This window comes from Nycticebus coucang, chromosome 10, assembly GCF_027406575.1.
Source record: "Nycticebus coucang isolate mNycCou1 chromosome 10, mNycCou1.pri, whole genome shotgun sequence".
Lineage (NCBI taxonomy): Eukaryota > Metazoa > Chordata > Mammalia > Primates > Lorisidae > Nycticebus > Nycticebus coucang.
In genome coordinates, this window is record NC_069789.1 from 40,759,028 (window position 1) to 40,774,982 (window position 15,955).

Sequence of the window (15,955 nt, forward strand, 5' to 3'; positions counted from 1 at the left end):
GCTCATCTACTTGCTTCATATTAGTATTAAGTACATTGGATACTTGCTTTTCCATTCTTGTGATACTTTACTGAGAAGAATGTGTTTCAACTCCATCCAGGACTCCATCTTTACATTTTTTTTTTTTTTTGAGACAGAGTCTCACTATGTTGCCCTCAGCAGAGTGCTGTGGCATCACAGCTCACAGCAACCTCATACTCTTGGGCTTAAGGGATTCTCTTGCCTCAGCCTCCCAGTAACTGGGACTACAGGCACCCACCACAACCCCTGGCTGTTTTTTTGTTAGTGTTGTCATTGTTGTTTAGCAGGCCCTGGCCCAGTTTAAACCCACAAGCCCCAGAGCATGTAGCTGGTGCCCTAATCACTGAGCAGGGCGCCAAGCCAGAGCCAAGTCTCCATCTTTTTATGGCTGAATAGTATTCCATGGTATACATATACCACAACTTGTTAATCCATTCCTGGATTGGTGGGCATTTAGTATTTGCTGAATTTCCACATCTTGGCAATTGTAAATTGAGCTGTGATAAACAATCTAGTGCAAATGTCCTTATAATAAAATGATTTGTTTTCTTCTGGGTAGATGTCTAGTAATGGGGTAGCAGGATCAAATGGAAGGTTTATTTTGAGTTCTTTCAGGATTTTCCATACTTCTTTCAAAAGAGGATGTATTCGTTTGCAGTCCCATCAACAGTGTAAAAGGGGTCCCTTTTCTCCACATTTTTTGCTAGCATCTGCAGATTTGGAACTTTGTGATGTGGGTTATTCTCACTAAGGTGATATCTCAGGGTGGCTTTGATTTGCATTTCTCTCATGATTAGGGATGAAGAGCATTTTTCCATATGTTTTTGGGCCATTCATCTATCTTCTTCTTCAAAAAAGTTCTGTTCATGTCTCTTTGGGCCCTCAATCTTAGTTGTTATATTATAATAGAACCTCCATGGTTGACCACCTCCTTACCCTAACCACCTTCTTAAATTGAACTAATTTTCATAGACCAGACATGCACCACATGTATATATCAGTGCAGTAGGCCTAGTTCCTTATGTAGACCACCAAAACCACTGTATGGTGATCAGTTTGTTACAGTCTCTTGGGTAATCAACTTATAGAAGTTCAACTGAATTAGGATTGAGCATGTACACAGGCCTTAAAAAACTGAGTGCTCTGGACCCCATCTATTTGCCTTCCATGTACTCCTGTGCCATTTTTATACAAAGTGGGTGATCTCTTCAAGTTTCTTTTGCAAAGTGATTGAGTGCCCACAGTTCTTTGTGTTAGCAGTAGAGTAATTCCTTTTGGTTTTTACTTTTTGGTGAAACAACTTAAAAGAACTTTATGAGTCTTTTCATTGATGCTTGGATCAATTACTTCATTTAAAAAATTGGGATAAGACACTCTGTTTTTTGTTTTTTTGATGCAGACTTTCTCTGTCACCCAGGCTAAAGTGCAGTGGTGTCGTCATAGTTTACTGTAACCTCAAGCTCCAGGACTCAAGTGATCTGCCTTCTTCAGCCTCCTAAGTAGATAGGACTACAGGCCCATGCCACTGTGCCCAGCTAACTTTTCTATATTTTTGGTAGAGATGGGGGTCTCATTTTTGCTCAGGCTGGTATGGAACTCCTGACCTCATGTCTCAGCCTCCAAGAGTGCTAGTATTATAGGCATGAGCCATGGCCCAGCCATAACACACTCTTTTGATATGTAACTTGTGACTGTCCAATTTGATAATGTATGAAAAAGTGCTTCCAAAATAAGAAAGTGCTTTATAAAAGAAACAGGTTATTCTATTTACTATACAGGTATTTCTAAATAGGTATTACTATGTGTACAATGTATATACACATTCTATTCCACTTATTCCTTCAGCAAATACTTGTTAAGCACTTACTATGGGCAAGGCCCTATACTTGGTACTAATACCTGTGTATTACTGAGTTATACCTGTGTATAACTCTGTTCCTGATCTTGGCAACCTCTTGCCTCACCCCACCCCCAACTCTGAAAACAGAACAAAAAACTAGGTCAGTTCCCTTGTTGTTTTGTCATAGCACTTTGTACTTCTTTCCTTTCTACCATTATCACAAGTTCAATTAAATAACTGAGTACAGTAGTCCTCCCTTATCTCAGGTTCATTTTATGCAGTTTCAGTTACCTGCTGTAAAGTACAAGATATTTTGACAGAGACCACATTCACATAACTTTTATTATTATACTATACTGTTACAATTATTCAATTTTAAAATTAATCTCTTACTGTGGCTAATTTATAAACTAAACTTCATCATAATTATGTATAGGCAAAAACATAGTACACATATATAAGGTTGGTATTACCCACTGTTTCAGGCATCCACTGGGAATCTTAGAATGATCTCCTAGAATAAATGGGGACTACTGTAATCACTAGTTTGTTGCCTGTGTCAACTACTAGAATTTTATTCAGCTTTACAGGTACAGGTATTTTTTCTCTTTTGATCTCTGATACTCCTGCCCTCTGTGTGACTGGCATAGGAAAGACTAACAAATATTTGTTGAATGAAGTATGAACAAATGAATGAAAAATCAAATAGATGATGAAAATTTAAGAATACAGTACTATTAATATATTGGGCTTGCATAGTACCATGGAAATTTATAGTAGGAGCATTTAAAGCCCGTCTTGACAGGGCTTATTTCAGCAAGAGCAATTTATCTTGTCAAAAGCCTATACTTGCGCAGTACTGCCTCCCACTGCCTCGTCACTAAGGACCATGCCAATGGTAGGATTATCAATAAGATTAGTTGAATGACTCAATGGCTCACGCAAAGTCCAATTAGAACATCTCTGGCTAAAAGCCAGAATGAATGAAAATGTTTGTTCCCCGCGTAGGTGCAGAACTGGGACTGGAAATCTGTTGGAAGTCTCCACGTAGACGTTAGATCTTCAGGCTGCAGCGCCGGTCACGTGACAAGTGCTCTGTTTTTCCGGCGCTTCGGTACGGTTTGCGCTTGCGCAGTGCTTCGGGCCGACAGGACCTGAGGGCGCAGGCAACTTCCGGCTTGGTTTCCCCGCCTCCTGCGAGGCCAAAGCTGTTGGGGTTCCTCGGTGGCCGTGGTGGGGTGGAGGGGGCAGGGCGTGGTGGGGTAAGGAGAGTGCCGGCGTGGGGTTCCCTGGAGCCATGGCCTGCTCCATTATCCAATTCTGCTACTTCCAGGACCTCCAGGCCGCGCGGGACTTCCTCTTCCCTCACCTGCGGGAGGAGATCCCCAGCGGCGCCGTGCGGAGGGACCCCAGTAAGTGCCCCTGTCCTCGCCCTTCCCTTCCCCGGCCGTCCGCGGCCTCCGCTTGGCGGCTCCGGGTCTCCAGCGCTCCGCGCCTCTGCGCTCTGGGACCTAGTCTGCTCTCGCCTCCCCTCTTCGCTTTGGAACGCTCCCTCCATACCTGACATAAAGCCCGGTGGGTGTCGCCTCTTCCTTTCAAGCTAGCTTTTCTTTTCAGTCCCTCTGGCTAAAAACTGCGTCTTCCTTTCGTCACTGCTTTCTCTTCCCTCCTCTCATTCCTAGCTTTCCTTCCCAGTGTCTTCCCTATCCCCACTTCTCCTCGGCCCGGGGCCCCTGGTTCATACTGCCTGCTCCGTGTTCGCATCCTCCCCACCCCTTGCCATATGTCCGCACTCCACCGCGGTATTAACCCCCAGGCCCGCTGTCTAATATCGCTGGGACTGTGGCCTTCTGCCACCTCCCCTTCCGAAAACGTTTATCATCCCCCACATTCTCTTCTTCCGTCTTCTGTCCCCTATTTAGATTTAGAGAACATATGGCTGATTGACAAGTGAGTGACTCTTACAGTGTGAGTAAGTGTCTCTCAAGTGAGGAAAATGACCTGTCAGGAAGTGAGTGAGTGCTTTATTGAGATGAGAAGCCTTCTACCTATCATTATCGTCATTGTTAAATAAGCTCTTCCCCATGTAGTTTAAAAATCCCATGACTGGTTTATTAGATACAACATCCATTTCTCATTTTGAAAGGATGTGCTTTATTTTTTTGTTTATTATTATTTTGCATTTCCAACGTGAAGCACATTTGGGTTTGTAGTACAGTGCTGTCACTTTATGCCGTGTTTAAATATAAGGCCCACTAAACAAGCTCCTCTCCCTTTTAAAAATATAGACAATACCAAAACCGTCTGTGAATGAGTACTTAACTCTGTCCCAGTCATTGGTGCTATAAACCAAATAAGGTTGGTGGTCCATGCCACTAGGAGCTTATGATTAACTGGGAGGGACAAATCAGTAAGCTACCAATAGTGTGATCAAGTTATATACAGGGTGGACATAAAATTTGCATGCAACTTAAAATAGTTTAACATAGTAAATTGCACACAAACTTCATGTCCACTCTGTATATGAAGAACTCTTTTAAAATGATAATACTTAAGCCTGCCTTTGAAGTAGTAGAGGAATAAGGGAGGGGCATAGCATGTGCAGAGGAAGGGAGGCCTGAAGTGACATAGTATTTGGAAAACTAAGAAAAGCTGAATGGAGAGGAGGATGTGAGGGGAAGTTTGGGGGAGACGAGGCTACACACGTAATGGTAATAAGGAGCTAGTTCATGAGCTTTGTGAAAGTTGTTGGAGTACTCCAAAAGCAGAGGAATGATGTGTTCTGATTTGTGCTTAATGTAACAAACATAATTTGTTCAATACCTGTAATGTGTTCTGGCAGCAGTGTGGAGGAGAGATTGGAAGCAAAACTTGGTTGGGAGTTTGTTTCAGCAACCCCAACAAGAAGTGATGTGATCGCCAACTTATATAGCCCTAGCAGGATTTGAGAAGGACTTGATTACAAAGATATTAAGGGGGTAGAATCTACAGGACTTTGTCAGTGTCTGGAGATGGGGGTTAATTGCTAGTGAGGAGTTAGGAAGCCTTTGGCTTTGGCTTGAGTAAGGGTATATAGTATGAGAATGAAGGAGACAAATGTTGAACCTTCTGAATTTTAAACGTTTGTGGTATTTCCTAGTGAAGGGGTCCAGTTGAACACTATAGAAAGATCTAAAACAGTAGACAGTCCTAGGCTAGAGATGTTAATTTAGGAGTTACTAGCAAAAAGAGCCAATTCAGTCTCAAAGATTGTGTATTTTTGAAATGTACTGAGTACTGAAGTTTAAGACTCAAGTAGAGATTACTGGTAAAATGGAGAAGTTAATGGAGAGAAAAACCAGGTGAGAGTAATGTACCCCAGGAGCTGAGGAAGGAGAGAATATGATGAAGGTGAGGAGTGTTGAGCAGTTTGCAAATGCAGCTGAGGTCAAGTAAGGTAAGGATAGAAAAGTGCTCACTGGTTTTGAGAAGGTGGAGATGATTGAGACCTTAGGGCAGTTTCAGTGGAATGGTAGAGGCACAAAGCAGATTTATAGGATGTTGAGGATTTAAAAATGAAATGCCATTTTAAGGAGCTTGGTTGTGAAGGATAGAAGACACAGTATTATTGACAGTGCATGTAGAGAAAAGAGACACATTTTTTTCCATCCATGTGCCACTCCCCTGGTCCAGACCGCCATCTTCTTGCAACCTAGGCCATGGCACTTACCATCTTCTTACAGATCTTTCTGCTTCCACTCTTGGTCTCTTAATTAGTAAGTTTCTAAGATAATTTAGACACAACAGTCCCCTCTTTATAACCCTATACAGTTTTTGGTTGCACTTAACATAAAATTTAAAGTTCTTACATGGCTTATAAGGTCCTTGTGGCCCAGCCTCTTGCCACTTCTTGGACCCCCCCCAGTTCTGTCCCCTTATTTCTTATGCATCAGACACTCTTTGTTGTTAGAACAGCTGAGCACATTTGTGGCTGAGGCCTTGCTGCTCTCTGTGCTTTGGATGCTCGTTGGAGATCTTTGCATGCTGGTTGCATCTGGTCATGTACTTCTTAGCTCCAATGTCAACTCCTCGAGGTAGCCTTTTCTGACCAATTCATATAAAGAAGTCAGTTTGACCCTCTTGTTCCCATTTGTTATTTTCAATCATATCATCCTCTTTGTTTTTATCTCTATATCTATATTGATCAATATGGCAGCCTCTAGCCACATGTGGCTTTTGAGCCCTTGAAAAGTGGGTAGTGGAATTGAGGAATTGAATTTTTTAAGTTTTACTTAATTTTAATTAGTGTAAAAGCTGATGCAGTTAATTGCAATAACATTGTATGGCATAGTTACAGGTGCTAAAACTCAGATACATATAGATTGAATACTTGTTCAAGGTCACACAGTGAAGAGTAAATAAACCCAGGATATGAACTTAGTCCAGGCAGTTGGGGATATAATCATATCCCAGACATCTAGACTAATTTGCATTATGCCTGTAGGCTTGCAAATATGGTTTAATTTATAACTCTTTTAAATCAAATTCATAGGTTTATATAACTTGGTGGCTACCATAAGTTCATGTAGAAAATGAACAGAAAAGGCCTCTTAACCAGTGACCCCCTCTGCAAAAACCCATACAGTTGGCCCTTGATTTAAGATGGTTCAACTTAACGATTTTTCAAGTTTGCAGTGGTATGAAAGTAATACGTATTCTGTAGAAAGCATATTTGGATTTTTGAAATTTCATCTTTTCTAGGACTTAAGGGTATTGGGTAAGATATTCTATCATGCTGGGTACATGATTACAAGAGTAAATAACTGATACTGTACAGTGTACTGTATTTAGTAAATTACATGAGATACTGAATACTTTATTGTAAAATAGGCTTTGTGTTAGATGATTTTGTCCAACTGTAGGCTAATGTAAGTCTTTTGAACACATTTAAGATAGGCTCGTCTAAGCTATGATGTTTGTGTATTAAATGCATTTTTGTCTTAACTATTGTCAACTTACAATGGGTTTATCAGGATGTAATCTTTTTGTAAGTCAAGGAGCATCTATTTTAACTTATGTTTCAGTAGTGCTTTAATTTACAAGAAGTCAGAAAATAATTTTTTTTTTAAATAATTTTTCATATTACAATTTACTTGGAATTTATAGAATGACTAGTACTATGGATTTCTGTAAATATCCCTGGCCATCTTTTACAGAACATTGGGTTTTGTACAGAGCTCTTTGTTAGGAAAATGTGACTCTAAACTTTTGTTGTGATGAAATTTTAGAGAGTAAGAATGAATTTAGTAGAGCAGGTAAATAGGACCTCCCTTAAACTGCTAATAGTATTTACCTTTGCTTTTCTTCAGTTTATTTATTAGTGTTGTAAATGATTATTAGGAAGCAAATTATGAGATGATTTTTATTTTCCTAGTTGATAGAGTTTTCATTTCTTAACCCACCCCATCTCTAGGGATGATGTAAAAACAAAAAGCCTCAATTGTGAATGATAGAGCTTATCAGTGTAAAGCTAATACCTTTTATTTTAATGTGGACTACTGCAATATAGTGATACCATTCTCTTCCATATTTGAAGCATAAACGAATAACAATATGACTTTTTGTTACTTTGTATCTTAATTATAATGGGGACTGACCTCTAACTTTAAAAGATCTTGAACTCTATTTCCCAATGTTTATGTTACTGATAACTATTAATTGTTCTTATAAATTAAATACTATTTCAGACATGAAATCTGGTCTTATTCCTTCGAAGTTGCGTGAATGGATAGTACCACTTTATGGGTCTCTGTTTAATCTACGGTGACATAATTTCCAGTGAAACTAGATTTTCACCACAGAGGTTTCTGAAATTTAGAGTTGAGTTGGGCAAATAAATACATACATAGATATGTAGAGAGAAGAATAAAAGTATTTGAAGATTGGGCATAATAATATTGTGGATCTCTTAATTTACCTGATGGCAAATGAATTTTCTGCTGACATACTAAAAATATGAGCCTCTTTTACCAAAAAGAGAGAAGATAAAGCATATGGGGACTTACGTTTGATTCATTAATTAAAGTCATGTTTTTGCCAGCACTGGAAAAATTGTGGTTTTTTTAGGACAACCTAAAATCGTGGAATCACTTTGCCTGGTAGGATATCACAAAGGACATATTTAGTAAAATATCCAATTTTTTATATAGTGAAAATGAGATTACACTGGAAGAGAGAACTAATCTGAAAACAAAACATTTATAGAAATTTCAGAAAATAACAGAGTTGTTGAATTTCTTTAAAATTGGAAGAGGATCTTAACAGATTAAAATTTTATCAATGAGAAAATTGAGACTTGAGTGTTCTTTAATTTCTTTATTCAGCTAATTGTTTGTACACTTACTATGTTCTAAGCACAAAATGAGTTTAGAGGTAAATACAATAGGTCCCACTCAAGGAATTTTCAGCTAATATAATAAGAGATAAGTGTGTAAAGGGAGTGTGGGAGGTATTATGCTATGATTTGACACATGATGGGGAAGAATGAAGGAGTATTGGTCTATTCTGTACAGGAAACCCAGGAAAGTCTTCATATAGGAGGTGACATTTTCACATTAATAATTTAATAGATATTCATCAGGCAGAGAGAAAATGGCCAGGCCAGGGATATGAAACAGCATGGGATTCAGAAAGCTGCAAACAGTAAATTATGGTGGGAGGGTAGGGGATGGTAAGATAGAAAGCCGAAAAGGTCCATAAATGATTTTAGATTTTATTCAGTAGCAAGGCCTTCAGATTGAAGTAAGTACTTTGGAATTACATGGAAATTTGCTAAGGGTTACTTGGGAATAGTTTTTTACATTTATTTATTTGTATAAATTAAAAAATTTTTTTGGAGACAGAATCTAACTCTGTCACCCTGGGTAGAGTGCTGTGGTATCATAGCTCACACAAACCTCAAACTTTTGGGCTCAAGTGGTCCTCTTGCATCAGTTTCCTGAGGTAGCTGGAACTACAGGTGTGCGTCACTATTCTCAGCTAGTTTTTCTATTTTTTTAAATAGAGATGCGGTCTCACTTTTGTTTAGGCTGGTCTCAAACTCCTCAGCTCAAGCAGTCCGCCTGCCTCAGCCTCCCAGATTGGTAGATTCACAGGTGTTAGCCAACATGCCCAGCCAGGAACAGACAGTTCTAAGTGAATCCTTTTTTGCATGAACCTGTAGGGTGCTTACTTTCTTACCCTGCCTTTTCTTACCTCTCACAGGTTCCTAATCTTACAGTAAGTTACTCCAAGGTATTAAAAACCTCCCCTTTAATCAAAGTGCTATAAATTACTCTGTTTATCTCTTTAAGAGTTTTCCAAATATGGTAGAACTTCCATAGTTAACCATCTCCTGCAGTGGCCACTTTCTTCAGTTGACTTTCCATAGACTGGAAATGCACCACATATACGTAGCAGTACAGTAAGCCTAGTTCCTTATGTTGACCAGTTTTTTACAGTCCCTTAGATAGTCGACTTAGAGAGGTTCCACTGTAATTTTTACTTTGTATATTTAATAATTATCAAAACTTGTGATATATTTATGCTGTTTTCCTCAGGTATCTGCTTCTAATAATTGCAATGAGGTGAGCAAGAAAAAATTTTAATCTAAGTTTAGGGCGTTATGATCATAGAAAACTTTTTTCTCAGTTCACGTCCTTTTTTGCAGAGAAATTTTTATGCTGAGAAATATCTATTACATTAAAATAGCGTTCTGTGGAGGAAGTGGAATGGCAGTGAGAATTCAAAGAGGAAACAGGACTGTTGAGAAGATAAGCATTATTTTTCAAATGGATGTTGGTGGGTATCATTTCCCTGTAGTGTCTTATGGTATTTAGGATCCACTGAATAAATTTTTAAAAGTAATAGTTGTGTTTTAAAATGTCAATGTTTATAGTATATGAGAAATTACATCTTTTGTGCAGGGTATACATCCAATAGTAGAACCTCTGTAAGTTAACCACCTAAGGGACTGTAACAAACTGGCCAAAATACAGAGGTGGTCAACATAAGGGACTAGGCCTACTGTACTGATATGTACATGTGGTATATGCCTGGTCTGTGAAAATTAGAGTAACTATGGAGGTTCTGCTGTGCTTAAAAACTCTTTAGGGGCATATATGACCAAAATGTGTGAAGGCCATTATCCTGTGGGTTTAGTAATTTCAGTGAGTCCCACCTTTTTTTTTTTTTTTTGGCCTTACAGTATACATTAAAAAATGGGACATAGGCCTCAGGGCTATACAAGTTTGAAAAAAAAAAGTTGGAAGACTCATGCTTCCTGATTTCAAAACTAAAACAGTAAGATACTAGCATAAAGGCAGACAAATAAACCAATGGAGTAGACTAGAGAACCCATAAATAAACCATCACACATATAGTCAGGTGATCTTCAGCAGAGGTACAGAGTCTACTGTATAGCCCAGTGATTCTTAACATTCCTGATGCCATGGCCCTTTAATACAGTTCCTGTGGGTTGCGACCCATGGTTGAGAACCTCTAGGAGAGCCTATGGTGTTGGGAAAACTGGATATTCAGGTATAAAAGAATGAAGTTGAACCCTTATGCTATATACAAAAACTACTCAAAATTGCTTAACAAAAAAATCCTATAAAACAGCTAGAAGAAAGCATTAGGTTTGACAATGATTTCTTAGATATAGAACCCAAAGCACAGGCAACAGAAACAAAAATAGACAAATGGGGCTATACTAAAAAAATGTACATCAAAGGACACAACCAACAGACTGAAAAAGCAGCCAACAGAAAGGGAGGAAATATTTGCAAGTTATATATCTAATAAGGGATTAATACCCAAGATACATGAAGAATTTCTGCAACTCAACAACAAAAAATCAAATCTTATTAAAAAATGAGCAGAGGATTCAAGTAGACATTTCTTCAAAGATGATAGATGACCAACAAACATGAAAAGATGCTCAACATCATCAGAGAAATGCAAACCAAAATATAATGTTATCTCACATCTATTAGTGGCTAGCATTAAAAAAACAGCAAATAGGCTGGAACAATGGCTCATGCCTATAGTCCTAGCACTCTGAGAGGCTGAGGCAGGAGGATCTGTTGAGGTCAGGAGACCAACCTGAGCTAGAGCTAGATCTTGTCTCTACTAAAAACAAAAAAATTAGCTGGTTTTGTGATGGGTGTCTATAATCCCAGCTACTTGGAGGCTAAGGCAGGATGAGCCAGGAGTTTAAGGTTACTACGAGCAAGGCAGCCACCATGGCACTCTAGCCTGGGGTAGCAGAGTAAAAATCCGTCTCAAACAAAACAAAAAATAAGCAGTGTTGATAAGGATGTGGAGAAATTGGAACCCTTGTGAACTGTTGGTAGGATGGTAAAATGGTGCAGCCATTGTGGAAAACAATACAGAGTTCCTTAAAAAATTAAAGAGAATTATCGTATCCAGCAATCCTACTTTAGAGTATGTGTGCAAAGGAATTGAAAGCAGGGTCTCAAAGAAGTATTTGCATACACATGTTTATAGACAGTTCTCAGTAGCCAAGAGGAAGAAGCAACCTAAATGTTCATCATTAGGTGAATGGGTAAACAAAATGTAGTATATACATATAATGTAATACTACACATATATTCAGCCACTAAAAGTAAGGAAACAGTTGTATTCCTGTACTCCCAGCACTTTGGGAGGCCAGTGTGTGAGGATCACTTGAGGCCAGGAGTTTGAGACTTCTCTGGGCAAAATAAGAAGATCCTATTCCTACCAAAAAAATGTAAAATTAGCTGGGTGTGGTGGCACATATTCATTGTCCCAGCTGCTCAGGAGGCTGAGATGGATTACTTGAGCCCAGGAAGTGAGTCCTGCCACTACATTCCAGCCTGGTGGCAACACAAGGCTCTCAGAAATAAATGTCTCATACTATAATATGAATGAACCTTGAGGAAATTATGCTAAGTAAAATAAGCCAAGCACAAAAGAGTGCCACATACTGTATATGATTCCCATATATGAAGTATTTAAAATAGTGGTATTTATAGAAAAAGGTATAATGATGGTTATCAGAGGCTAGAAGAGAGTGAAAGGGAAGTTGTTTAATGGGCTGGATTTGCAAGATGAAAAAGTTCTATAACCCTACTAAGCTATATACTTAAAAATGGTTAAGAAGGGCCTAGCATTGTGGCTCACACCTATAATCCTAGCTGAGGCAGGCTGAAGCAGGAGGATCACTTGGGCCTTTGAGTTTGAGGTTGCTGTGAGCTGTGAAGATGTCACTGCATTCAAGCCAGGCAACAGTGTGAGAGCCTGTCTGAAAACAAAAACTACCACCACCACCACCAACAACAAAAAACCAACAAAAACTCAAAACTAAACAAAATGGTTAAATGGTTAAAAAGCAAATTTTATTGTATTTTTTCTACAACTTTTTTAGATGCCACTTATAAGTGAGATATGCATATTAAGAGTTCTCACACTGTTACCCAGGCTAGAATGCAGTAGTGGGGTCAAAACTCGCTGCAACCTCAAATTCCTGGGCTTAAGGGACCCTTCTACCTCAGCCTCCCAAGCAGCTGGGGCTATAGGCACATGCCGTCACACCCAGCTAATTTGTAAATTTTTTGTATAGACATGGCCTTACTCTGTTGCTCAGTCTGGTCTCAAACTCCTGACTAAAAGTCGTCATCCTGCCTTGGCCTCCCAGGATGCTGGGAATTAGACACGTGAGTGTCTTCATATCTCTTTGCAACCTCAAACTCACAGGCCCAAGTGATCCTCCAGCCTCAGCCTTCTGAAGTGTTAGGATTATACGTGTGAGCCACAACGCCAGGCCCTTCTTAACCATTTTTAAGTATATAGCTCAGTAGTGTTAGTTAAAACAGATCTCTAGAATTTTTTCATCTTACCCCATATCCAGCCCTAATCTTTCTTCTATTTTTTTTTTCATTTTGTTTTCTCTTTTGTATGATCTGTAGAAAAGTAATAGTAAAATTTCCAAGAGATTCTTTTAAAAATATTTAAATTTGCTTATCTTTTTATTGCTAATTACTGTTTGGAATCATTGTTAGTAGTCTATATTTTTTCTGCTGTTTGGGTTTGGGCCAGTAACCTAATCAATATTTGCAAACATACCACTTTTGACATAAAAACTTTTCTATGAAGGAAAAAGGAATTTTCTGTATAACTATACAGCTTTGATCTCCACAACAACCCCTTACTGTATTGCTTTTTAATGTTATGGGAGTAGGGTTAAAATTGCCAGTGACAGGGTCACATTGGATTCAAGAATATATCAGATAACTTAGATGCCACTGAAGATAATGTATTCTGGAAAACGATTAGCTTACTGAAAAGGTGCGTGGAAATGGCCCCTCGTGCTGGCCTGTCAGAATCTGAATCCTAGTTCTGCTGTTTGTCAGTTATGTGACCTTGAGGGAATTTCATAATTTCTTTTTGTCTCAAAAACCTCAACTGTAAAATGGATAGTAGTAGTACATATCTTATAGGGAAAGTTTTCTTCAGAACAATTCTTTGCATGTAGTCAGTACCATGTTACTGTTACATTTTTTTTCTCCAAAGACATTGATGTTGAAGGTGCATGTAGAGGGGTTTTGTTTTCTTAAATATGAAAATGGATTAAAGCAAGAGTAAATTATTATATTTTAACATATTTCCTATCACTGGGATTTTGAACATTTTTGTCTCTAAATTAATGTCATATGATGTGTAACATAATTAAATGTCCCCACATGTAGACATTTGATTATGTCATCTAAATACCTGCATTTATAGTGAGTAATGTTCAGGTTGCCCAAAAAGCTTTTAATTTTGGGGTCTTCTTTTTGGAAAAAGATGATTGCTTTATATTTGAAGTCCACTTTTTCTTTTCTTATTTTTAAACTAATCATTATTAAAACTGTTTAGCAAGGTTAGAAACAGTTTATATAAAGTAAAAAATGTAAGTTTGCAGTTTAACATTACAAGGAAGTATTTATAACTGCAAAAAGTTGGAAACAGTACCTGATACTAGGGGATTAATTGAACTAGGTTATATTGCCATGGTAGAATAGTATGGAGCCATGAAAAATAATGACCTACATGAAATACCTTTTTTCTAGTATGTGGCTAACTTTTTCCTCTAGTTTTCAATTTTTTGGTAGTATCAGCCTTGTGTTGCATTTGCCTGTTAATGTCTCTGTATTCTTCATTAAATTATAAATTAAACTGTAAATTAAATTAGGCTAGGAAGTAATATATTCATTGTATCCCCAGCTTTGGTACCCAACTGGCAGGTAGTAGGAACTTAATATTATGAATGAATGGCTATGGTGTGTTGGATTGTGTCTTACTTGGATGTTTGCCCTTGTTTTAGAAATGCTGACTATGAAATAAAACACAATGATAAATATGCCCTCTACATTTTTTTCTTTACTACAGAACCAAATGTTCCAGGTTCACTGTTAAATTATTAGGCATTTCTCTAACTGATTTAGGAAGGATTTAATTTAAATATCAGGAAAGATTTTACGGTGGTTGAATATTAGAATAGGTTAAGGAAGGAAGATGTGGTAAATGTAGAAATTAGCTTTAGTTAGCAATTTTTACATACCTTTACCTGTATTTTATAATGACACATTTCCTTTTTACCCATGCTTATTTTTTCTGTTGCTCTGAATATAAAAACATCAGTAATATGTGATTATAAAGTTATAAGAAACAAAATTATTAAAAACATGTAAGTTCTTTAATATACTATAGAAAAAAGTATAAAAACGATGATACAGTATATGATATTTCTTTAGGTCTATAAATAGGGGTTGCTTTTATTTTTTTAAAGATGGGACTAAAGATATCTTAGGTTTTGGGGCAAAAGGAGCATGTTTATTTTTTAAAAAACTTTTTAGAGCAGTCTTACCTGAGGGCAAGAGTATATACTGTATTTCTGCTTTCAGATATTTTCAGATAAGTCATTTTGTAAATTAACTATCAGGATAGGATGAATGTTTTTATTAGATGATATGAGGGTTTGCTTATTTGAGAACAGGATTCTTAATTCTGGAACTGAAATGGACCTTAAAGATCATGTCTGATTTAATCTCGGTGGTTTGAAAGAGAAGAACCCCTGGTTGTTGAAAACAGGATGACTAATTTTAGAGCACTTAGAGGAATGTGCTAATACAAAATTTATTTCCCCATTTTCCATTTCTCTAGAAATAGAAAAAAGTTAATAATTCTGAAGCATGGAAAAAGCAACTTCTGTATTCTTAGACTTTTCTTTCACTTTGTCTTGCTGTGTGATGCTTCCCTCGCTTTGGCCAAGAAAAGCCAAGTAAATTTGTTGAAGCCCTTGAATTATAAGACATAGGTTATAGGAGGTTCTTACTTTTTAAAGAAATAAGTACTTTATCTCTGTTTTTTCCTATTTCAAAAGAACGGAAATGAATTTCCTTTTGTGCTAAGATCTTTTATTAGGCTACAAAAATTAAGTTTTCCTTTTCCTGATGTTTAATGGTTTAAGTTTTTCATTTAGTTTTTGATCTTGCCATACTCATATTGGAAGAAGCAAATACTATTAAATTAATTGTCCATTTCTAGAATTCAATTTTCTGTCTAGAGTTAAACAAAAAACATACTCTCATTTTATAAGAACAGACCATTCAGAAACAGATTAGAATAATGTATTTTGGGAATTAAATAGAGCTGTGGAAAACAGAAGTTGAATTTCTTATTTAAGCTTTTGTTGGTGGAATAAGACATTCATAGGAAATACCCTTAAATAAAACATCTGTAATTTTGTTTCTATGATCGAGTAAAGTGCATTTTCTCTATGGTTGGAAGGTTTCATTTGTCAAGTGACAGAGACATGGGTTTTTTAATACTATCTTCAGAGGAAAAAAAAATCTCTAAATTTTTGTGCTTACATTTTACGTTTTATGGTTACTTTTCACATTTTGGAGTCAATGGTTTTATTCATTCAGGCAAAACATTTGATAAGGGTAAGAACACAGGCTTATGGTTATGTTACCAGTTAGTCCTCCTATTCAGTGAAGGTATAAAAAAAGTGAATGGGCTGTACCCATGGCTCAAAGAGTAGGGTGCTGG

The 15,955-nt window shown here is 37.5% G+C and overlaps 1 protein-coding gene across 3 annotated transcripts in view; it reads left to right on the top strand.

Moving 5' to 3' along the window:
- Positions 1 to 3,034: 3,034 nt before the first annotated feature.
- RAB3GAP2 (RAB3 GTPase activating non-catalytic protein subunit 2) overlaps positions 3,035 to 15,955 on the top strand; it is a 122,902-nt gene continuing 109,981 nt past the window's right edge. For 2 of the 3 annotated variants that reach the window (XM_053606382.1, XM_053606383.1), the window contains exon 1: positions 3,080 to 3,273. In XM_053606382.1, the coding sequence (XP_053462357.1) occupies positions 3,159 to 3,273 (115 nt within the window). In that variant the 5' untranslated portion in view covers positions 3,080 to 3,158. Of the gene's footprint in view, positions 3,274 to 15,955 lie in introns of all 3 variants that reach the window. The other variant, XM_053606381.1, reaches the window with a different exon arrangement.